This window comes from Phocoena phocoena, chromosome 8 (genome assembly GCF_963924675.1).
Source record: "Phocoena phocoena chromosome 8, mPhoPho1.1, whole genome shotgun sequence".
Taxonomy (NCBI): Eukaryota; Metazoa; Chordata; class Mammalia; order Artiodactyla; family Phocoenidae; genus Phocoena; species Phocoena phocoena.
The window spans coordinates 105,372,983-105,397,381 of record NC_089226.1 but is presented as its reverse complement, the minus strand read 5'-3'; the positions used below and the strand labels follow the sequence as shown (position 1 = coordinate 105,397,381).

The following is a 24,399-nucleotide window of genomic DNA, read 5'->3' as shown; positions in this document are numbered from 1 at the left end:
GCTCTGTAGTTTGCGGTAGGCAGGCTCTCTAGCTGAGGTGCACGAGCTCAGTAGGTGTGGCGCACAGGCTTAGTTGCCCCGTGGCATGTGGGATCTTAGTTTCCTGACCAGGGATCGAACCCGCGTCCCCTGCATTGTAAAGCAGATTCTTTACCACTGGACCACCAGGGAAGTCCCTCCCCTGTGATTTTTTTCTTTAACTCATGTGTTATTTGTTTCCACATATTTGGAGATTTTCTAGAGATCTGTTACTGATTTCTAATTTAATTCCATTGGGGTCAGACAAGTGTATTTTGTATGACTTGAAACCTTTTTACTGAGACTTGCTTTATGGCCCAAATATGATCTCTCTTGGTAAATATTTCATGTATACTTGAATATATTTACTGGGAGAGGTGTACTGAAATATCTGAATTGTGGAATATGCCTATTTCTCTTCACAGTTCTATCAGTTTTTGCTCTATTTTGAAGCCCTGTTATTAGATATGTAGACATTTACAACTGGCATCATGTCCTTCTAATAACCCCTTTATGACCTTTCCTTTGAAATCTACTTTAATATTAATATAGATCCCTCTACCTTTAATTTTAACCTGTTTAAAGTTTTTTTTTAATTTAAGTTTTTAAATAATTTATTTCCCATCTGCAGCATAAATCAGGCTTTTTTTTTTTTTTGGCGGTACGCGGGCCTCTCACGGTTGTGACCTCTCCCGCTGCGGAGCACAGGCTCCGGACACGCAGACTCAGCGGCCACGGCTCACGGGCCCAGCCGCTCCGCGGCACGTGGGATCTTCCCGGACCGGAGCACGAACCCGTGTCCCCTGCATCGGCAGGCGGACTCTCAACCACTGCACCACCAGGGAAGCCCAGGCCTTATTTTTTTATCCAGTGTGACAAGCTCTGCATTGTAACTGGGGTTTTTGGATAGAGTGAATTTTAAAAATGAGGGGGAGAGGGGAGAGACTGGGTTGATCCCAGTGGGTATCAAATGACATGACTCTGTCTCCCCAAGTTAAATTAACTTTTAGAAACAACTTTTCCCTCCCCCGGGGAAACTTTCAGTCTTTTGTAAGAAACAACACGTAACTCAGCTGCTGCTCTTGTTACTGGTAAGGGGACATTTACTCAAAGCACGAGATGACTACATCCCTCAGCATCCCTGCCTGATAAGAACTGGCTGCGTCACAACATCTCATGAATGATGTCTACACACTTCGAGCATTTTCAAGTAGATTACCTTGATTTGTTCACACTGCAGACAAGTGCAGTGGCACCAACTCACATCAATTTACAAGGGCATTTCTGATCATGACAAAAGCACTGATCTCTAGGTCAAACATATATGTTTGGAGAGGTTACAATGTACGTCTCCTAATAATCATTTGCTTTGTGCACTGGATACTATTACTACTATAACGAACTTTTTTTCACCTTGATCGTCTTTGGGATTCTGGTGTAAATGCAATGTGTTTTTCCTCCCAGATATCTTCCTCATCAGAGCCACCATCATCAAACTGCTGTATTCTTTCCTTACAACATGCTTCAAACAAGGCAATATTTCCCTACATAAAAAAAGAGAGAGAAAATCAGTTTTAAAATCAAGTTATTGTCCGCAAAAGTTACCAATGTAAATCATCTTCTTCTATATCCTTTAAAAAAAAACTGTGTCTATCACATACACCAAGATAAAATGTAAGCATCTAATGTCAGCTTCTGTGTAAGTAGCAACAGAAAGTTCCCCCCAAAAGACTGGCTTCAAAACTAGCATACAAGAAACTGAGACTGTCTACATATACTCACTTTCATCTGGTGAAAGCACCATTTCAATTCTAAGAGCCTCCCTGGCCCACCTACCTAAGATGCAGCCCAGACCTACCCTAACACGAAGAGCTCTTCTTTTACCGGGCCAGCTAAGCAGTGATGAGTGTCATGGTCCAATCGGTTAGTTTCTAACTTATCACAACAGCAGATAAACCACTGGTCTCTCATGTTAAGTGACATAAAAATCAACATTGTGCCCATTCAAATGACACTAATCCTGTGTCAATCTGCTGATGTGGTTGGCTTGGTGTTTCAGAACCGCCTGGCGATGAGAGGCTGGCCCTGATCTAGCCCAAGTTTCGCTCCTGGTGACATTCAGCAGATGTAAGAGGCAGCAGGCTGGAGTCAAACAGCAGTCTTTGAAGCTCAATATCTACACTGGTGTTATTAGCCCTGTCACATCTTAAACCAGGGTTGCAAATTCACATGCCCACAGGGGCCAGGCAGGTCATGTGAGTGGCTGAAGTCACAGCAATCTGAGACAAAGTTTCCTAGGGCGTAGGGGTCCCAGCGCACACAGCTCTCGCAGGCAGGCTCTGAGAGAACCCCATTCCCACTTGTCCATCTCACGTATGCCTTGTTACTCGCGACAGGCCTAAATACTTACACTTTCATTTGTGTTGAGAGTGAAGTTGATGTCTGATACCCGATCAAAAGAAACACTGTAAACAAATGTAAGTGCAAGGAGAGTTAATTATCTACAGACCCAGAGACAGCATTCGTGAAATTCTCCAAATTTAAAATACTTACACTAGCATTAAAATCTCTGTTAAGTAACAACAAACTCTGCTTGCATTAAATGATACCTCCTCCCTTGGTATAAGGAATTTACACAGGATGGGAAGGCTGGAATGGAAGCCTCTTGCGACATAATAAACACACCCTCGAAGCCTTTCTATAAAAGATTTTTAACATCCATGGTAGAAACCATGGTTCCATGGGCCATACTTCATAACCCCAAAAAGGTTATTTGCAAAGAAGAAATAGGTCAAAGTACGAAAAAGGTCACAGAAGCTGTCAGACCCTGAACTTTCTCCAGGTAGAGTCAAATTCATACATAAAACACAGATACCCCTGAAATCTTATGCTATAATATGGCATAGTTAGGAAGAAAGTAGGGAGTTAAAGAATTCAGAGCCTATTAAACAATTTTTGAGTAGGTGGGACTATTTTATAATCCTTAAAAGATCTGTTCTCATCAAACATTATTCCAAATACCCAATACAAATTCTAAAGAGACTATGGATTCCTAACTAGTAACTTTTTTTTTTTTGGCGGTACGCGGGCCTCTCACTGTCGTGGTCCCTCCCGCCGCGGAGCACAGGCCCTGGACGCGCAGGCCCAGCAGCCACGGCCCACGGGCTCAGCCGCTCCGTAGCATGCAGGATCCTCCTGGACCAGGGCACGAACCCGTGTCCCCTGCACCGGCAGGTGGACTCTCAACCGCTGCGCCACCAGGGAAGTCCCTAACTAGTAACTCTTAATAAATGAGTCCAGACAGACAAATGCTGAGATGCCACATGGGGGAACTTGCGGGTTCTGGTGTGAGCGCTCCTGGGGTACAGACACAAACACCGAGTCCTTGCTCTTTCTGGATTTAAATGAGCCGATTCTTAGGGCAGCTGACAGCCTTCAACTACTGCTCTACTTACAGTGGAGCCTCCAGGCCCCTGTGCCAACACAGCATGTTGTTTGGCACAATTAGAGTGTGATGGAAAAAGTCTTTTAGCTTCTCACCTGCCATAAACTGCAACTTATGACAAACAACAGCCTCCACTGGCTGTAGTTCAACCAACTACTGAGCATCTACTGCTAGTGGGGAACCCTGAGAGATGCTGGGTGTTGGTGACCATCATCAGGGAGCCCCTGTGAGAGAGAACTTGGCTGGTGAGCTGTAACACCCCTCTTGTAAATACTTCATTTATAAATACCTCTCATTTCCCAAGGTCAGATGCTAGAACATTTGTTTTCGTCTCTGGGGATGGCCCACACATCTTCTTTCCATTAATTCTGCACATTACCCATAATCCCCATTTCTATGCTCCTCTTTCCCTGACTGCAGAATGAATGAACTTACGGCCTGGCTCTCGGGCGGAAAAGCCCCAACTCTGCCTTCTGGTTAGTCAGCTAGAGAAAATACACATGGGGTAGAGCTGCTCAGCCATAATATGATACCCCATTCACTGTGTGCTGTAAAAGAACCACACCTGCTCAAGCCAGGTAACTAGGTAACCGACATAGGGATTAACTACTTTAGATGATGCGATCTAGCACTAAAACCTCCAAGAGAACGACGACTTGAGTTCCTGCACCTAATACAAATAAACCTCTGTGAAAGATGTCAGGCCCAAGGGCAAGCCTGCTCTGTGGGAGTGACGTTCTATCCCTACATGTTGTCTGGGTGCTTCAGGCTGATAGGCTGGAACTAAAGGAACACTTGGAGGGCAGGCTCCTCCCAACTCACGAATGCAAAAGGGTTCCAAGAATCCAGGAGAACCAGAACGTCTCACAAAGAGCAGGAGTGTAAGAGACAGTTATGCAAACAGAAGACATACTCACTTGCCAATGTCATCTTGATCTGCAAACTTCTCATCGTTGAAGCCAAACTGGTCAATAAAATTGGACGTCATTTGTTGCATCTGATAATCAGAAAAGGCCTGGCAACCCCAGGACCAGTGACAGTGATACAGTGATTCTAACGACATTCTACATACTATTTGCTCATTTGTTTTCCAGAAATCATCTTATTTATATAGCCATAGGGCCTAAAAAGTTGGTGTGTTTTTCTAAAAAAAAAAAAAAATCAAATAATTTCAGACACGATTTACCCCAAAAAGGAAATGTTTGGAATTTGGTCCATAAATTATTCGAATGCACATGTCATGTAAGAAATGTCAAGTGACCACTGACCTCTATTCCAAATTATCTTTAGAGAGAGGTTTGGGTCTAGTTCAAAAGCGTGATCAAGTGACATGTGACAGTCTGAAATTATAAGGTGTATCAGTCACCTCTGAACACAACCAACCTCATCTTAAGATCCAACCAATGGTAACCACCCACCCTCCCTCTTTGCATCTCCCCACCCACAGGCCACTACAGCAACATGGCACCAGAGGAAAGATGACTAATAATCACAGTCACAACCCTGCAGCACGCTGCTCAGGGACACTTCATTTTCTTAAACAAGATTTAAGGCTCAGAGGCTAGGAAGAGTAGAAAAGTGACTACTATCCTACCTGCCTTAGAGAGAGGACAGAAAGTTATAACGCTGATCCAAAATCACTCTGAAAAGCCTACAACACTGAAAGACCCATGCAGGAGTCGGCTCTTGTTTACTACACCGTTTCTAGAGAGCACCAGGCTCACTTGGGTTCTCTTAGGCAAGAAAGGGGGAATGTGAAAACGGACTCCACAAAAATGTTGCTATTCTAATTTCAAACAACAAGCAGGCCCGGGGGAACAAGCGAGGTCAGCAAACGTGTTCCATGTTCTCAATCAGGAGTAAAGAACAGATGAAGATATGCAAGTGCCACTCCTCACTCTGCCCCGAGCAATAAATATGGAGACAAATAACGTGCGTGCTGCCCACGGACAGAGCTGTGTACGGACCTCGTGGAGGCACAAGCAGCAGCTGGCAGCTGAACTAAAAGCGTCGCTCCTGAGGCCACTACTGGGAAGGCCAAGTTCTCCTCGGTTCTCCATCTGAGCAGAGCCCACGGACTCTACCCTGCAGACAAACACTGCAGAAATGCCTCTGCCGTTAATTCCTGATTATTCATTCTGGTGGCAGGGAATTATGGCATGGATAATCCAAATAGTGGATAATTTAAAAATAAACCTTATATTTGGCTTTGGAAGGCATCTTTTCCTTAGGTCTAAAAAATGCTGCATCTAGTTTACCGAGAACCTAAAACCTCAATTTTCTCTACCTCAATACCCACCACCCGCTGCTCCCTTCCTTGCCCAAAGAGACAATACTACATGAGCACATGAGCACTTGGGGCCAGCCCCCAAGGGGTGCATTTGGTAAGGCACACCAAAGCTGTGGGAGTTCGGGTGAAAGCAGAACGGTAGGGACAAGTTCTGGGAGGCTGGGCTGAGTTTTGGACACACGAATATAAAATATCGTAAGTAGGAAGAAACCAACTTGTCTGAATTGCTTTATCTTTTATAAGGTATGATGCATGGTTGGTAGCTTCAAAGGTGTGGCAAAGAATCACGAAGTCCTTCTTCCGAGCAAGCAGTATAAGCCAGGCTCTGAGTTTATTGACAGATTAGAAATTTGGCCGCACAAGGGGAAAAGGTCCTTTTCAACTGTTTTGATTCTTTTTTTTTTCTTCTTTTTCTTTAAATGTTTTATACTTCTAGAGATCATACTGTAAATCTTTTGGGTGTAAAAGGGAAGAAGTATTCCCAAAAGTATTCCTTTAAATGCTTCATAACAGAATGCAAATACTAAGTGTATTATAAATACATGTGTGAATGCACACATGTACAAACATATAGATACATACACAGATACACATAAACATGCGCACACATATTTGCATTGTCTCTCTTCATCTATGGAGGGAGATATATAGCTGCTGACAGACACAGCCTCCACGTAGTAACGCAGAGGAAAAGAAAACCAACAAACCGTAGTCCTCATTAGCTCTGAGTCTACTGTAGCTTCTAGGAAGATAAAGCCAGCAAAGAACTTAGGTCTCAAGGCTGACTTTGACTAATAAAGCCATCGAGGCTTACTAAACCCACGTAAGTGAGGACTGCTACTGTACTCTATTGGAGCTTAGAAAAGTGTTCTGGACGCTGAGAAAATCCAAATCTGGAAAGCACCAGACAGTTGTGCGATTATTAAAAGCTTTTAATTATGCAAAAAAGGGAAAAAAAAAAAAAAAAAACCCACACGTCTCAGAACTGTCATCCTGGCCAAAGCCAGGGACTGTTCAAGTCACTGAGAAGGGAGCCCACCGCTTTCTTAAGTAAATCTCTTGGGTGGACCCACCTGGGCAACAGAAAGTCCCCGTCCACAGACCTGACGGCCTATGAACAAGCCTGTTGAGGACAGGGGCAGCGGGAGTGGTGTCCATCCTTGGCAGCCAGCCCTAGTTCTTCAGACACCACACGAGGAAGACCTCCTCACCCTTTACCCTGTGAGGCAGCCTTAGGAGGAGGAAGAGTCAAGCTCCAGAGGTGAGGAAGCCAGAAGGGGCACCAAAGCTGTGAGCACGCCCCGAGCCAAGTATGCCCCCCCCCCAAGTCTGTTAAGTGAGCTGCCCTAAGCTCCCTGTACTCGGGCATTAGCAACAGACCTAGCTTTAAATGTGAATGAGAACCTCAAATTGATATATATAAACTGATTTGATTATAAAGGAGACCAGCATGAAAGTCTTACATTAACCTAGATTTGTATTCTTAAATTCAGAAAAAAATGCTTGGAGTATGTTTATTTTCAAAATGATCCATGACTGGTGTATAGTTTAAACATGCAAAGAAAAGTTTACTGGAAGGCTGTCAATCAGAAAAGAGTAATTATTCTTCCTCCTTTTAGAGCGTTACATAAAGTGGATAAAACCCACAGGTACAGCGGCCTGGTGTTAAGGCAGTTTGGTGACTGGGCTTGCTTTACATGCACATCAGCAGTCAAAGCAAAAAAATGTTAGAAAATTCTCCCCAGAAAAGCTATGACCCTGTAACCAGATTTCAAGAGATGTAAGGGAATCCACTTTCCTGGTACCAAAACGTCACCAGTACCCGATTAAATCAGTTGCCCGGAAGTTCCGAGTTTATTAGCTTGTTTACAAATAGATGTTTAAGGGCATTCTTTTTCTTAAAGCTATTCGCCAGATCAAAATCATCTTGAAAATGTACACTGTACACCCTCAATTTTCTTTGTAGGGGTGGAGCGATGTGTAGCACTGGGGTTCAGACCAGGACGAGGGGACTAATTCAATACTGCCCAGGCGGCGCTCCAGGGTCGGGCAAGGATTGCTCAAAGGCGTGAGGGCTCACAGTGAGCCAGCTGGGCCTACGGGGTGGCCACTGCTGCCGGACAGCAAGCCAAGGTGAGAGGTGGCAATGAGGCCCTGCTGCTTGACAGCTCCCGCCCCTCTCCTCGGGAGGCTGGCTTCCAAAGGGCAGTGTCAAGAATCAAGAGGAGCCTGCCAGCCACCGAAATGCTACCTCAGGCCTAGCCTGAGGACATGAATGTTCAACTGCCTTAGTGCCAGCCCAAGAGACTGCTCAGCCCAGCCTACACCCGAGTGTGTCAGTCTACTTGGACGCCGAAAGGCAAGGCCGGCGTAAGCATCAGAAGCTTCATCCTGGCCTTGGCAGAAGGGGCTTAAAGATGGAGAAAAAAGAAGCTAAGCAACATTCAGTGCCAGGTGGGAAGGTGACTACGTCAATTCCGTTGCCACACCAAATCAACCGACAGGCCAAGACCTGGTCCTGACTAAGGGCAACTTCTTCATACGAAGAGCTGATAACTTTCAAAGGGGCCTCTCTATTTAGCTCCCAAACCTGATACCCAGTGGAGAGAGTGAAGTCACTCCTCACCTCCCCAAGAACCACCAATGGATGATAAATCAGCACATTTATTTCTATATCCTGCTCTCTGCCCCACAAAGGTTACCAGCAGCTGATAAAAGCCATGAATTTGGGAACAGGACAGGGTGGCAATGAATTGCTTCAATCACCACTTCACTTAGATGTCACTACACAATTTAAGATATTGGAAACACGTAAGCCATCTGGGGTTCAGGGATATTGTGAGAGTTACTTTCACTGACGTTGACCAAGTCTTCGTGCTCTTATCCACAGACCTCTACTGCAGGAACTGTCTACTGTGCAGGTCTGCGTAATGAGCACGTCTGAGGCGCTTACTGAACTGTTCAGTTCATTCAAGTCTCCTGAACATTTACCGGCCTCATCATTATTATCAGATCTGAAGAAACATTCCCTGGAATTACAATCAACATAAACCTTCCTCTCATGTACCCAACGCTTCCTCTTTTAAATGTCTTTGCCTAGCTAACAGGTTAACCCCAAATCACAACCTAATGCATGTCTCACTCCAACGCTGATTCACAAATGGCAACTAAACTAAGCATTTAAAATAAAACAAAAAGCAAAACTTTAGGCATGACTCACTTGCTGCAAAGAAGAATCCTGTGAGAAACCCGTTTCTTTAAAGTCAATTTCATCATCACTGGATGAATGAATATGGCAGGTTGTAACCTATATGCATAGAAATGTAAAAAACTATTTAACAGAGAAAAGTTTTGGACATTTGTATCAGCATTTTTACGGAAAAAATCACATTTAGTTTTTCTCTTAATGTGTTAACAACAGCAGGAACAAAAATAAGTAACAGCTAAGTTGTAAAATCCACCCAATAATTCAAGGGTACACTTCACTCAACCGGATGGTTTGGCTACCTGTCCTTCTGCTGCCCACCTGTGGTTACTTCACTCATGATTAACAGCACCAGAAAGCACGTGAGAGCTGTGGTACTCCATTTCAGTGATTTTGGTAAAAGGGAAGGAAGAAGTTAATAGCTCAGACAAAATATAGAAATAATATGCCAAGCCTGAAGGGTAAAGTTGCAATTCCCAGGGATCACTAATGAGCCACTAGAAAGGTCAGGTTTAAATACAACCATTTCACTTTAAATTCTCGCATTTCTTGCCCATTCTAAGAAAAGCATTGTTCATAAATGCTAAATATGACTTAGGTCAGTAGTCCCCTGCTCATTACAAGACCCCAAGTCTTCTGTCGCTTGAAACGTAACCCCCTGCCCTCACAACTTAAAACCAACTCACATTAATAAGCGAAAGCATAAACACGAACTGCTCACCAATTCATGGTGAGTTTTATTAATTCATAAACGTATTAACAATTAGAAATGAAGACCCACAAATGGCTGAGCACCACACGAATGACAGTAGTTGCTCTACAGCAAGGGACGGAAATGCACCGTCTGTAAAATTCTAAGAACAAGCACTATGCTTCCAAGGGTAGCTCACGCTGTACTTTCTGAGCTATTCGTCCCGTACTTTCTGTAGAAGTGTTCTGGGCAGAGAGCACTGTCCTTGGGGGAGACACAAGCAGCCGTTACCTGCCAGCCCTTGAAGCTGTGCCTAGAAGCCTAGAGTTATAGACACCAGCCTGGTTTGCTTTGTGACGTTCCAACACTGATTCAAGAAGCCCAAAGTAGAATCCAACTGAGTTTGTATGTGGTATGGCTTATGAAATTCTGAATAAATCACTGCCTGAATAAAATTAATCTCTTTTCCCTTTGTCTGGCTATCTTTGGTGAAGATACTGAGTCCAAGTGAATAACCCAGTGTTTCCAATTAATTCCCTCTCCATCCTCCCTAAAGTATAGAGAAAGCATTCACACAAATTTTGAATCTGGCCTGACGAAATCAAAGGCAGAATTTGTGATCAATGAAGGGAACCTGCTTGAGTCAACTGTGGCTTTAGCAAGCTGGTGGGAAAGATATGGGGGTGAGGGTGTTCCACGAGAGCCCAGCCAGGATGCAGAAAGGAGGTGGTGGAATACTGCTTGGTCATGGCAGCTGGCACCTTGCAGGGCAACTGCAGTCAAGAGCAGGTCAAGCTGTCTCACTGCAGTGGATTTAGGAGCTTCGGGCAACTTGGCTGGCCAGCACAAGAATCATATTAAGCCCATGTGTGTTGTAGGGGTGCAGCACCACGGGGGGCGGGGAGGGCACAAAAACAGAAGACAATTCAAAGAGCAAGCTCGGTGAACTAGAGAGGAAAAGAAGGAGCTGACTACTCCTAGTATATCTTGTTTAAGTTCAAAAAGGATATAATGTGTCCTCATTCATACTTTTTGCTACAAAATAAGATTTTATCAGGTCATTAATTAAAATAAGCAACTAGCTTTTGTTGAGCAACTACTATGTGCCAGACACTGTGACCCCCCTTACATATTCTCCTTAACTTGTATCCTCAAAGCAATTAATTTTTTCCTCCAAAAAGAAACTACTGTTTTACCAAGTTATTATTAATAATAACACAATGCCTGCACACCTTCTCAATTATGTTTTTAAAAGATGTGGGGACTCTGATCCTACCTACACCATACCCAGTCTGAAATCGTTATTAATAAAATGAGCTCAAAGATCATTTAATTTACCTACAGGGGAGAACTTGTTCATCTCAGTCCCTGATCTAAGCTTCCCAAACACACCCCTTTTGAGGCATCTTCAGCTCAGGAAATGCCTCTTTCATTCCTCTTCTTCCAGCTAAAACCTTAGTCATCTTGTTTCTTCTGTCTCACCCACATCTGTCCACTCTACTGTCAAAATGGAACCTAAAATCCCATCACTTCTCATCAAGTCTATTATCACCTCCTCAGTGGAAAGTTTCTCCCTCGTCTGGATTAACACTATATTAGGCATCCAACCAGTGTCCCTGCCTCGACCTTTTGTCCCACTATAGTCTATTCTCAATCCAGCAGCCACGATGATCTTTTAAATCATTACAGGATTTTAAATCACTGACATCAAATCGTGTCACTTTTTATTTAGTTCCGAACCTAACGGTTTCATCTCACTAAGATCACAACCCCAGGAGCTTGCCGTGAAGCTGCATGAGATCTGGCCTGCAGAACCTCTAAATCTCTCCTCCCATTGTCTCCCTGGCCCGCTCTGATACAGCCGCGCGGGCGCTGTGCCGGTCTCTGCACTCGCTCTTCCTCCCCCACTTCCCTCCGGCCTCTACACAAGTGTTCTCCACGGCGTTCTCCTGGACCACCTAATTTTAAAATGCACATCTGCCCAAAACACTCCCCGACTCCCTCCCCCTAGTTTACCCTCCATCTGTTTATCCATCTCCCCTGAGGCACGGATTTTTGCCAATCTTGTTTAGTGCAATATCCACAGTGTCCAGCACACAGCAGCCCCTCAAATATTTCACGAATACTAGTAAATCACTAAATGAGAATACAGACTCATAACTTTAAAAAAAGTAACAAGTACATAAGAACATTCTTGCCAAGCAAGATGCATTCTAAGTAAACTATACTCTTGAAGCTGCAGTGAAAAAAAAAAGCTTTTGAGTTGTTACCTTCTTTCATAATAAAATTTCAGTTTTATTAACTGTCTTTAAAAGAAAAAGCAAATAAGAGTTTTCTTCATCTTGGCTGACTAGGTTGCTAGGAGAATCCTAAGTATGACTTGATAACTGGTAACTTGGTAACTGGTAACCTCCAGTGAAAAGTGGAAGCTACAGACACTTGCTCCTTGCTGCACGTGGTCCCACTGTGGACCGCCAGCACTTACACGACCTGGGGATGGTTAGAAATGCAAACCCTCAGACGTTCCACCTTGACCTGCTGGATCTCCAGGCAATTTCATACATGCATGTTTGTATTACTCTACACAGCCTCCATAAACTATCTCATAAACTACCTCAACCTTAAAAAAAAATCCTCACCCTTGGAGAGGCAGGCCGAGAATGAAACAAACTCAATTTTCCAAAGTCAGTACAGAAACATTGCCTACGTTATCTAAATTTACTGTATCTAAATCCTTACCAATTTTTACAGTTTGGGGGCTTAGTCAAAACAATGAGGCCTCTGGATATAATTAAAACATCAAATTTTACTCATGATAAACTCCCAACATAAAAACATAAGCAGTATATGAATCTCTTGTTCATATACCTTGGCATGACGGGGTCAGAAGATTAAAGTACTTCAAAGATCTCAGAGAGAAGGTAATTCAAATGTTGCCCTAGAAGTGATAGGAGCTGGAAGACAGATGTTGTCCTAGAAGATGGCAGGAGCCTGGGGCTGGCACAGCTTATCCTACCTAACCGAGCAAGTCCTCAGGCCCACAGCCAGTAGAATAGGTGAGTGTTTGCTGTATAAATGAACGAATCCTGGCTGTGGCTAGAAAATAAAGAACAGGCCAGGGCAACCTAACAATGCACTAACTCAAGCATTTGGTGCTGAACTACAGGTTGACCCAAGTTCTATGAATATATCTGAAATAACTCCCAGAGAGGTATCTGAGCCATCATCCTAAAGCCACCTAAGTCAGGGCAGTGCATCTAAGCTATCTATTTGGGGAGGGAGGCAGGGAATAAGCAGTCTACTATTTAACTGCCAATTTCAGTGATGAGTATGCCTGAAGCAATCAGAAGGGAAATGCTTTTATTTGGACTTTGCACTACACGACTTAGTGGGCATGACATTTCTGTATGACATTTTTGCAAGGGCAACACCCACTGCATGTATCAAACTGTGTTTATAATAATATTCACAACAGCACGTTTTCCCTGGAACATGTGGGATATAGCCTGAAACATTCTGGGCAGAAAATGAAGAGCCTGGAGGCTACAGTTCAACTCTCCTTGGCGGCCCAGGATTAATGTATAAGGATCCTTAAAACTTGGAATACCCATATCCCTAAAAATACTACAAAGCAAAATTCCCTATTAGAAGGACTTAAGACTAAGTAGAGGTAGTATTTTAGTACTGGGTATTTGAAACCAAGGAAGTGAAGAGGTCCTGAGAGATCAACACAAAAGTCTCAAGAAACAACAAAAGCACAGAGTGGGGCTAAGTCAACAAAGGGTATGAGCAATGCTAACAGGGCTCTATATATCTGACCACTTTCGCTATATAAGCGAACTTCTCCTCCTTTTGTTTTACTGTAGATTATCTACGTAGTCCAAGTATTACGGCAGAAAGTGCAATAGGCGAAGGAGAACTGAGCTTCAATCAGCGTGATAGGTGGAGCCCGTGATGATTTTTTCCTTCAACACAGGTGTAAATCTATGTCTAGATGTGTCTGACCCAAAAGGGCTGTGCACTAATTATGCAGGGCAAGCCCACGCTCCTCTGTGTGGACATACATGACATTACACACAGTCACAGACTAGATAACTGACGGCATCGTACAAAGTAGCTGAGTGCTACCTGAACTGCGACGAAGTCCATCTTTATAAATATTTAAACTACTCACAAAAGAAATCTGCTTGAGTTACCAAAGATAACTTTTTTTAAAAATCCTGATAACAACAAGTTTAACTGGACATTCTTTACTTCTACCTCTGAAGTCAATCAAAAGGCAATTTTTCTTAAAGCTTTAACTATTTTTTTAAATTAATTTATTTATTTTTGGCTGTGTTGGGTCTTCGTTTCTGCGCGAGGGCTTTCTCTAGTTGTGCAAGTGGGGGCCACTCTTCATCACGGTACGCGGGCCCCTTATGGCGGCCTCTCTTGTTGAGGAGCGCGCGCAGGCTCAGTAGTTGTGGCTCACGGGCCCAGCTGCTCCATGGCATGTGGGATCTTCCCAGACCAGGGCCTGAACCCGTGTCGCCTGCATTAGCAGGCAGATTCTCAACGACTGCGCCACCAAGGAAGCCCCAAAAGGCAATTTTTGACGAAGTTTCCCAAGCAAGATCAGAATTAATACTCCTATTTCTTTATGAATAAGAAACAAGACAAAAATCCCCTTCAAGGAGACCACATTTCCTGCATTCTTAACAAGGAATCAATCTGGGAACCTCTAAAATTAAAAGGTTCAATTTAACAGTATGAGAGAACAATTTCACCCTACAATAAGACCCTGATGATCCAGAATTTTAACCAATTTGACTGGGGGGAAAAAAACAATGTACAGTGGGTAATACATTCATTAAAAGTTACTTAACCCTTCCTTGATCCCTCAGGGCTGTCAAAGTGAATGCCATTTCCTCTGTTGGGCTGTGACACCCTGCGACAATAAGGGCCACCAAATCTATTTTAACTAAATGGCCCCACACAGCTCCCTTTTTACAGTTCTCTCTCAACTTCATATTTCTTCCAGCTCCTAATACCTAATAATTCTCTCACTATATCCACCTGAACAAGCCACCAACCTGTCAAGAGTCTGGAAAAAGATAACCAAACTTGTTAGACAATCTGCAAAGCAGGAGGCAACGGGCCCTTCGGGCGGGTGACGCAGGGTGACTAGTGACCGCTCTGCAGCACCACCCCCACCCCATTTCTAGGCTCTGCTCTGAGCAGATAAGGCTGCCTAACGATCGAGGCATTACTGTATATTAGAAATGCAAGACTGCTGCTGCTGAATTTCAAATACAGAATTAAATGCCTGACACACCTACTCCCATGTAGAGTCAAGGCCACCACCTCAACTATCAGCTGGCATGTGCTTGCAAAAGGAAATGCTTTTCCTTGAAAAGCAAAAGCAATACTTACCTTAAAACTTAACGTATTAAAGAAAACAAAGACTACATTCCAAAGTCCAATATAATTTTTAAGAATATTATCAATGCCATTATTCCCTGGCTCAAAGTACCAATCTATTAAAGCTGGGGTTTTCAAAGTCATCTATAAAATTTTCCCCCTCTGGGAATGACTTTAATGAGGGTCAACTCAACTCAGTAACATTAGAAAATATCGAATACTTAGGTTTTCTAACCACCCGGGGTTATTTAGGCATAAGGCAACAAACCCAACACGATAAAAGGAAGGCTAGAGGCTGCTCTGTTGAGGTGCCTGGGGAGCAGGGCACTGAGGGAGGTGGACACCGAGTACAGTGGGAGCAGGTATGAGTAGCTTCTTTGTGCCCTTACGTCATCCCAAGCAGGAACTGGAAGCTGACTAGGCAAATTAGCAAGAGTACGGTGGGCACTGACCTCTTTTACTGGTAAGAAACATGAGCTTGGCCTACAATTATCAGGACAAGTGGAAGATGTCTCACATCTTTCTGAATAGACGGGCAAAGGCCAAGAGCATCGAAATCACAGAAATGTAACCTTGTAGAACCTACTAGATCTACCGTGTTCCTCTTGTTAGTTTCTCCTAAGGAGCTTGTGCAGAACGTCTCCCATCGCTCCCTGACTTCGTCTGGAAGATCTTCAGAGGGAGAAAAGGAAAAAAACATTATCACTACAGTGACTTGCACACAGACAAATAAACAGGTAGTAACTCGAGAGGGCACCACCCACGTGGTTCCTCAAAGGCGAGCAATCCCTGCAGGCTGAGCTCTCGGAGGGACGGGGTATAGCCATGCTCAGTCTGAACCCCGAGAACTTTTCAGGAACCCCCTCTCCACCACGGTCTATGCTTGATGCCAAGAGCCCTAAGCAGTTCTTTGAAGTCAACAAGTTTTTTAAGACCTTTTGGTAAAAACTTAACCTGGAAAATATGTTTCCAATAAGTTCCCTGTAAAGATAACAGTCTTTAAGGTGGGGGTAAAAGCAGTTTTGCTCCATGGTCATGTGAGTTTAGGAAACACTGCAAATGTCAGCTCTTGCGCACTTTCTTGAGAAACTCGGACTGGCATCTGGCCAATGAATGTCCCACGGAACCCAGTTTGGCTTCTCAAATTGCTCAGAGATAATGTTTCCTAAATGTTTGTGTCATAGGCCAACATATGGATACGTATGCAATAGTGAAAGCTACCTTCTACAGAAACTGTAAAGAAAAGGATACACAAATACTTTTCTGAGAAAATGAAACTATAGCTGTAATCTTGGAGGCCTCACTAAGGCTGTCATCTGACAATTCTGGTTTAAACACACGTGTGTACACACTCTTACAAAGGCAAGCAACTTCCATAAAACGAAAACTGATCTAAAAACAAAAAATCATACATATGGCCAATACACGTGCACAGCAAAGGACATAAAGTGTGATGATCTGGCTAACATCTCACTCAAGAAGCAAAATTACAGGTGGGCTAGCCCCAATTTGTCCATCACTGGGCCACAACTATACTTTTCGTGCACATTCAATAGGTAACAGCCTCTTGAACACAAACATTCTTAAGAGAGAAATAGTAGGATAGACTGAGAGATGATTTTCAGCAAGTTAATAACTGAACGAATGTTGTACCACAGAGGTTGAAGATGTTTTGCCTTCAGAGTAAGTCACCGGACTAGTAATCCCGCTGGTACCAAACCTGGAGCACACAGAGTTCTTGATGCTCTCATTTGGGAGGAGATGGACTCAAGGCCTTGGTGCCAGTGTAAAAGGCATCAAAACGGTTTCTTCCAAGTAACCTTGGGCTGATTAAATTCAAATGCTAGTGCAGAAAGAGTCCTTTAGGATATTGGCTAATATTGTTCATTTTAGTAATAGAGAGATGGAAAAAATGCTGTTAAATGCTTTAATACGCCCATTAAAGGAACTCAATCCATAGGCTATGTAGGGGACTTCAGAAGAAAATAAAAAGCAAGAGTAATTGTAGCTCAAGTGGCTCAACTGTCAGCCTACGAGCACTTCAAGCTCAAAGGAACGGTTTAGTGAGCAATACCCTTAGAGAATGAAAGTGGGTAACTAGTTACCGGCTGAGCCTGCCAATACTTAATAAAGGACTGCAGAACTAAGAACAGAGATACAGCAAAAATCTATACTGTTCAAACACCTTCTCAAGAGCCTCATTCAAATCTCGAGATAATATAAGGAAACTCTTCAGACAGCTATTTCAAAAGCTATGAATATTTCCACTTTACCCCTAAATCCTTTCTCCAATCCAACAAAAATGTAATGAAAATTCCATAAACCCATTACCTTTGATGAGCTGCTGTACTAAGGCGCTATTGGGGCCCTTATCAGTGCTGTGCACGATGCAGTTGGCTATCCTTGTCAGGTGTCCCATGTAGCCATGCCGTCTTCCTCCTTCGGCTCTACCAGGGGTAAAGGACAAATATTCAGACTCCTGAGAGGATGGAGTGATGAACAGCTTGGTAAGTACAGTGGATTTAAGCAATCATTCTAAGAACTGAGGCACTAAAGACAAGAACAGGCGGAAGAAGAGGGTACGTAATATAACCAGGTTGGTGTAGGGGGTGGGGGTGGGAGTGTGGCAGCAACTGTCTACTCAAAAGACTACATTGTAGCCTCAGTCAACAGGACAAACTCTGTTCAAAGACTCAAACCAACCATCCTCAGTAACATAGTATCTTTAAAAACAAAACCCCAAACATTCACTGATGCCTAATGATTCTGTAACTTTCCTTCCTATCTTTCTGTGAAACTATTTTTCAGACTTTAAACAGATTGTAGGGAAATGAGGTGAGAATTCTGCTGGTTCATTTTGCTAAGATATCAAATTTTAATTGTATCAATCAATCATCGAGATAGTTATCTACCAATGGCATTTCTCAAATTAAAATATTAGCTGATTTGAGGACTTGGCCAAGATGAGAGGTAGTCAACTTGCATCTGGCCCACTTCCCACCTGGACACGGACATTCACATTATTCCTCACCCCTTCCCCACTTAGAGTCCAATCTTCACAACTATGACCCATCTTTACATTTAGACAAACTTTTCACATCACAGTGATTTCTCCGCCCGAATATTTACAAAGTGTCAAGTCTTTAAATTCTATGAAACAAAAGACTTTTGATTGCAGACAGGAGGAAACAAACCGAAGAGCTCTTTGCTTCGAGGGAGAATCTTTCAGGAGTCACTAAGAAAAACCATACTGTGCTTGTAGGCTTGCCTGGAAAATGAAATATCTGCTAATAAGCTTAGTAGAGGGCCTGGGAATACCTAAGGGTCTGAAGGCATAAGGTTGACCTTAGCAGAACTGCTATGAGCCTCTTTCAGTTTCACAGTAAGATCCCACGACCCGAGTATTCCTTCTGGGCAAATTCTTAGTCAGAAACTCTGGTATTCCCTCAAACCCTCACAAGGGAAAACAAACACCCATCTCCAAGTTTTTTGGCCCAAGGCTCTGAATTTTCTTTAGGCTTCCTGTTCAAGGAAACCTTAAAAAGCTCTTTCAGGACTCCCCAAGAGGGGAGGAATATTATTAGCCAGGCCTTCAGAGGATGGAGCTTGCGGGGAGTAGAGCACACGGGACACCTCGGCACTGGCGAGACGAGGAAGCAGAGAGGAAGGGGGTCAAGGAAGGCTAAGACGGGGCAGACACATAACCAGAGATGCCACTCTGGCCACAGACAGCACCCCAAAGGAGCTCCATTTGGAGGAAAGTATCTGAGGTCCACCAAGACTGAACCCCTGCCACCCTCAACCTACACGCCACCTTTCGCCACCCAGAGTCAAAGCAAAGCCCTATCGGTGTTTAGTAAGCAATTTTTAAAAACCAAACCCCAGAAAACAAAGCAGGCAGCTCCCGTGAGTTACCTAGCTCTCCTGGGCACTGCAAGAGACATCTGAACAGAGACACAGAGCAGGGAGATCCTGAGAAAGGTTAGACTATAACGGGGCACGTGACAACTTTATGGGGTGATGGAAACGTTCTGTGTCTTGTCTGTGATGGTTACATGACTGAATGCATTTGTCAGAATTCCTAGAAATGTATACCCAAAAATGTATACTTCAATAAACCTGACTTAAAAACAAACACAAGAAGTATACCTTGAGAGTGTTTCCCAAACATACCCACCTGCTTCAGAATCTGTGGGATGGCACAAAAGCTCCCAGGGCATTAGAGAGGAATGCCTGTTTCAGACAAAACCGCTAGGGAAAAAACTCTGTAACAAAGCTACTCACATGCAGCAACTAATACTTCAAGTAATCTTGCCGATCAGCTAACGGAAATTTTCTAAAAAAGGAAATACTAAGCAATCTTACCCTCCCTCTAGCTCCATGCACAAAGTGACTCTTTTCTTCCATGAGAACCGGGGTAACAAGGACAAAGGTGCTAATTAAGGAGGACTTTACTTTGTAATTCTTTCCCTTCAACTCCCCATTATTCTCAGAAAAACAGCCATTCAGAAAGGACCAAGAAGTTGCAAAGGCAGCAACAGAGGTGGGGGGTACTCCTAACCCCTGTTCTTTCAAGACAGGTAGAAAGACAGGGGGATCTAAAAGTAAATTACTAGAAAAATATCTGTTACAATTAAATAATCTGGAAGTCCCAAGAGGACCATTTGTAACTGTAAAGTGGCCTGTACCATGTAATTATATTATATTCATTGTTCCCTGTCTAGGGCAAGGGAGTATATTTTCTTCAAATTAAAAATCAAACTGAACTCCTATCAGAAAACAATTTACTTACTGTTTCTTCTCGTTCATTTCCCAGGCGTCAAGTATTCGTTCTATCAATTGACATTTTTGAAAGAGCTGAATAAAAAGGAACGTTCCAGTTTAACATTGACATAATGTCAAAGTGTCAAATTTTTAAAGTGAAACAGAACTCTAGTTAAACAGAAAAGTGATACCTATCACTTTATACATATAACCCAGAAAGCCTAATACAGCTGTGAATTACTGGCTGAATCAGATGCACCGTGAAAATAAATTTACTCAAGGGCCCCAGAACACTACAGGGATTCAAGACAGGATCTATGCCTTTAGCAGTGAACCTACGAGGAAATAATATATTTCAAGTACTGCTACCAGTGAGCAACTGACCTAAAGCAAAAGACAAGTTTTACTCTGAAATGGAATAAAGAAAATTATGCCTTGGCAAAAATTTAACTCACAATCCACAGCAACACTTGTACATTTTAAATGCGAGCAACACTTACTTCTCTATGAGCTAACATTACTGCATTCGTATTAAAAATAGGTGTGGCTTGCCAAACTTCCGCACGCCAATGACCAGTGCTGTGGGCTGCATTATCGAATGTGCACAGCCAGTCTTATTCAAATGTCATTTGTCTTCCCCATCTACTTGGTTACTCCAGGTTAGCCTTTCCCATCTTCAAGGTTTGGGCGTAACCAAGTATGAGCTAGAGAATGTCACACAATCACAGAACTTCAGAGCAAGAAGAAACCTGAAGACTGACTTAGTAAAATCACCTCATATTTAACAAAAGAAAACAGACCCCCAGAAGAGGCTTCCTCGACACTGCATAAGAACTCACTTCTCCCAACTTTCAGTCATATATTCAGCACAAGAAATTAAAACTCTGGCAAGCCAAATAATTGGTTCAAATGTTTTCTGCAGTATTTAAACTTGCATTGTTCTTTTAATCGCCAAAAGATTTCTAAATCTTCAAATTTATTAATTTTCCCAAATAAGCAAGCCACTTAGCCTTTTTTTTTTTTTAAAGTTCATCTAATGGTTAATTGTCCAGGATATGATTTACAGAATCACTGGTTAAAAGTACCATTACAAGTTAAATATTCAGACTCTGAAATCTAACCTCCCACCCTTAAACCTCAATTCACTTCACACCTTAAGCAGAAAAATGCTATAACCAGGAGTGGCAGAAAAAAAGACACCAAGTAAGCTTACATGTTTCAATAACAAATTGTCACCAGTGGAGTCTTGATCAGTAATTGTGCTATTTTCTGTGTTTTCAAAAGGACTTGCAAGAATCAGTGCAATACAGATTTCCACTTGTGTGTGTAAAAAGTTATTCCACGTGTATTTGAAGAACATGTCCTACAAAAAAAGAAAAATAATGCTTTCTTTTATTCAGTCTCCTCCATGTTTAAGCCACTACTGCAACACATTCACCAAAAATAATGAATTAATAAAGTGAAAATGATGTGTTCCTAGTACAACAGGACAAATTAAAAGGAACACATTTTATTTTAAATGCAGTTTAAAATGCCTTCATAGACTAAATAGCATGGTATTCGCTCATTTAACATGTCAGAATTTGCATGGAAACTAACAGAGACCAACAATAAACACATAAAGAGAAGACAATAATAAATTTCTCAGACAGAAAGACAGTGTCTTTTTGTTTTCAACGTGACTAATACAGATATTAAGAGTTCAGTAAATTTCCAAAGAAATTTACGAGAATTTCATTTTGCCTCAACAAACGTTTACTGATGACTTCTGAGCAGCACACAGTGCTAGGTGCAACCTGGGAGACAGACAAAAATACGGTCTCCAGTTTTGAGGTGCTCACACCTTAAAAAAAAAAAAATCACTCGGGCATTCAAAACTCATAGAACTATCAGTGGATAGAGCAAAACAAGAAAGGTATGAGAGGTGGTGACGTGCGGAACTCCTGGAGGTGCAAGGGTTTTCCAAATTACCTGAAAAGGTAACAGTAGCAAAAAAAAAAAAAAAAAAGACAATTCCAAAAAGCACAAATGCATCAAGTATGTAGTCAGGATATCGCTGAGTCTTGGTTATCTAATCTCAAAATGAAAAGATAATGATTAATGATCCACTTAGGAGTTTTATCATATTAATCACTCAAAAGAAGCTCTAAGATTAACAACAGAATGAATTAACAATAGCTGTAAACTTACTACTAGGAAGATGGAAGACTAGTGATTGATGACTTCAGTGAGACTCCCAGAGACAGGATTAGGAAGTTATATCCCTGTCAGAGGGTGGGGCAAAAACTATGTCCCCAGAGGGCAAGGGTTATGCTGGCAAGGAAACTGTAATCCTGTAGCTTCTCATCTTTCTCCAAACGTTCCTGCTCTCTACGCCTTCTACTGCTATGTCATTTAACACAAAGCTGAAAAACAACTAAAAGTATCTATCTCAGTGACACTAGGAAGAACAAAGGGAATGGTTCATAGAGCATGCATGGGTTTGAAACTGGATGTGAATTCAAATCCTGACTCCACCACTTACTAGCCATGGAATGTATCCCCTATCTGGGCATGATCTGAAAAATCATGCCCAGGATCACATGAGAAATGTATATGAAGTTTTATACCTAGGATCACATGAGAAATGTATATGAAGTGTACATTCAATACCTTTCATGTAAAGAGCAAACACCCACTCTCCCTTGAAACACACGCCAAGTTCCTCCCGGTGTACAGTGTGGCCAGCGGGTGTACAGTGTGGGTCCTGGGAACCCGTCTGTGCTGTGCGGAGGCAGGATAGAGCAAGCAGAGGCCCCGGGGCCAGGCCCATGGATCCCAAACACAGGCCTTGGAGCTGGGGAACTCAGGGGTCAGGGAAGTCCAGGTAATTCCTGGGCTCTTCCTTTTCCCTTCCATTCCCTTCTGCTTCCACCGAAGCAGACTAAATCAAAGGACAGTCTCACACTAAAGACAGTCTTTCAGACTCAAATCAGGACAGGGTCAGAGACCTCGTATACTATCTCAGTGGAAAGAAGATCAAAGCTTGTCCCCTGGCTAATTATGAAGAGAAAATAATGCTGTAAGCCCCAGTCGTTGCTAATACAATCCCCTGAAGAGGGTGATTACACTCACTCTATCCTCCATACGGAGACTGAGCTTCTCAAGGGAAACGTCTGTCTTTACCATCTTCCAAATTCTCTAATACAGTTCTTTACGCACGGCAACAATAAATTACTACTGAAAAATTGAAAGCATTCAAAATTGATGATAACCTCAAGGGGTAAACTATATAAAAGACTGTTTACACTTGGACCAAGGAAAGTCATTGACACATACTGTAAATTTATGAGGTTCTACCTTCAGTTATGTATCCATAAAGTATCAAGGGCAAATTAAGACATCTTTCAGGGGATATCGTACCAATATGACCCCAATGCTATTGAGCTCCATAAGGTCCCCGTTGATACTGCTGGTATTTGTTTGGAGGAGGCTGGATATCAACCTAATCACATTCAACCGGGTGTTCCCCACGGGAGGGTCCAGCACGCCCCACGTAGTCTTCATCACACTTTTCTGAGGAAGAAAAAGCTTTCCAATTAAATTCAGTTCAGTAAACAAATTAAGGGTGTAGGAGTATGTACTAAGATACAACGCTAGGTGAACTAAGCCTGCAAACAACGTGGCCTAAATTCTACACCTGAAGGAAAATCCAAAACTCCTACTGATGATATCCTTAAGATATGATGAAATGAACATGAGGGAAAACAATTAAGTAATTTCCCTGGACTACAAATTTTATAAGAAATCAAGTATCCCCTTGCCTTCAACATTGCAAACACCACAGGAATGAAGCAGAAAGCTACTGAAGTCCACGAAAAAAAAAGTGCAATATTCCAATTCTGACCAGAAACCTAAGAAACTAAGAAAAGTTACAAGTGGTTTTAGGTCACAGTTCTCAATCTCTCCCAAATCTGTGATAAAAGTGCAAACTCAGAAGTTGCCTCTGCATCACAACCTTGAAACAGGATCAACCTCAAACCTGTTCTTGTCCATAAAAGGGAGTTTCTATTCTCTGAAATCACAAAAGACAGACACAGAACATTCCGGAACTTCAGAAGTTTGGCAGGAAAGGATGATGACCTGTGACAACGAAGCGATGAGGATGCCCTTCTCCATGTCCTCGTCCACAGGGGATCCCTGCCCCCCTGCCTGCGCTCCTCCAGGCCCAGTGGAACTGGACGGCCCCCAGTTTCACTCCCTGCGGCACAGCTCTAATGAACACGGACCTACTCACACACCACATCATGTAGTAAGAGCAGCCACAAGCTGAACTCACTCCTAGCCGTGAACAAGAGGAAGGGCAAACCAAACACTGTCTTACTTCCGAGTGAGGCCCAAGAAGAGTACCAGTGTGAGAATCCATATTAGACGCTGCCTTTTTTGTCCACCTAGAAAGAAGACTGTGGCCCCTGAGACACAGGTCAGGGGAACCTGGCCACACCCTCTCCTCTCACAGGACCTCCTTCCCCTCCAACTTCCACTTCTCTTCTCCTGAGCAAATCCTTCTCCTCTCCTTACTCTCCCTCCTCTTCTTCCCAGGTCTG

General features: G+C 42.9%; 1 protein-coding gene across 12 annotated transcripts in view; it reads right to left on the bottom strand.

The window, feature by feature from the left end:
• The window catches only part of PPP6R3 (protein phosphatase 6 regulatory subunit 3), a 125,178-nt gene that overhangs the window by 20,260 nt on the left and 80,519 nt on the right, over positions 1 to 24,399 (bottom strand). For 2 of the 12 annotated variants that reach the window (XM_065881577.1, XM_065881576.1), the window contains 9 exons: positions 23,216 to 23,368; positions 21,027 to 21,176; positions 19,842 to 19,906; positions 17,381 to 17,496; positions 15,636 to 15,721; positions 8,974 to 9,060; positions 4,381 to 4,478; positions 2,429 to 2,483; positions 1,432 to 1,562 (listed from right to left, as the gene is read on the bottom strand). In XM_065881577.1, coding sequence (XP_065737649.1) covers positions 1,432 to 1,562; positions 2,429 to 2,483; positions 4,381 to 4,478; positions 8,974 to 9,060; positions 15,636 to 15,721; positions 17,381 to 17,496; positions 19,842 to 19,906; positions 21,027 to 21,176; positions 23,216 to 23,368 — 941 coding nt within the window. The remainder of the gene's footprint in view (positions 1 to 1,431; positions 1,563 to 2,428; positions 2,484 to 4,380; positions 4,479 to 8,973; positions 9,061 to 15,635; positions 15,722 to 17,380; positions 17,497 to 19,841; positions 19,907 to 21,026; positions 21,177 to 23,215; positions 23,369 to 24,399) is intronic. The other 10 variants (XM_065881579.1, XM_065881578.1, XM_065881581.1 and 7 more) reach the window with 6 other exon arrangements.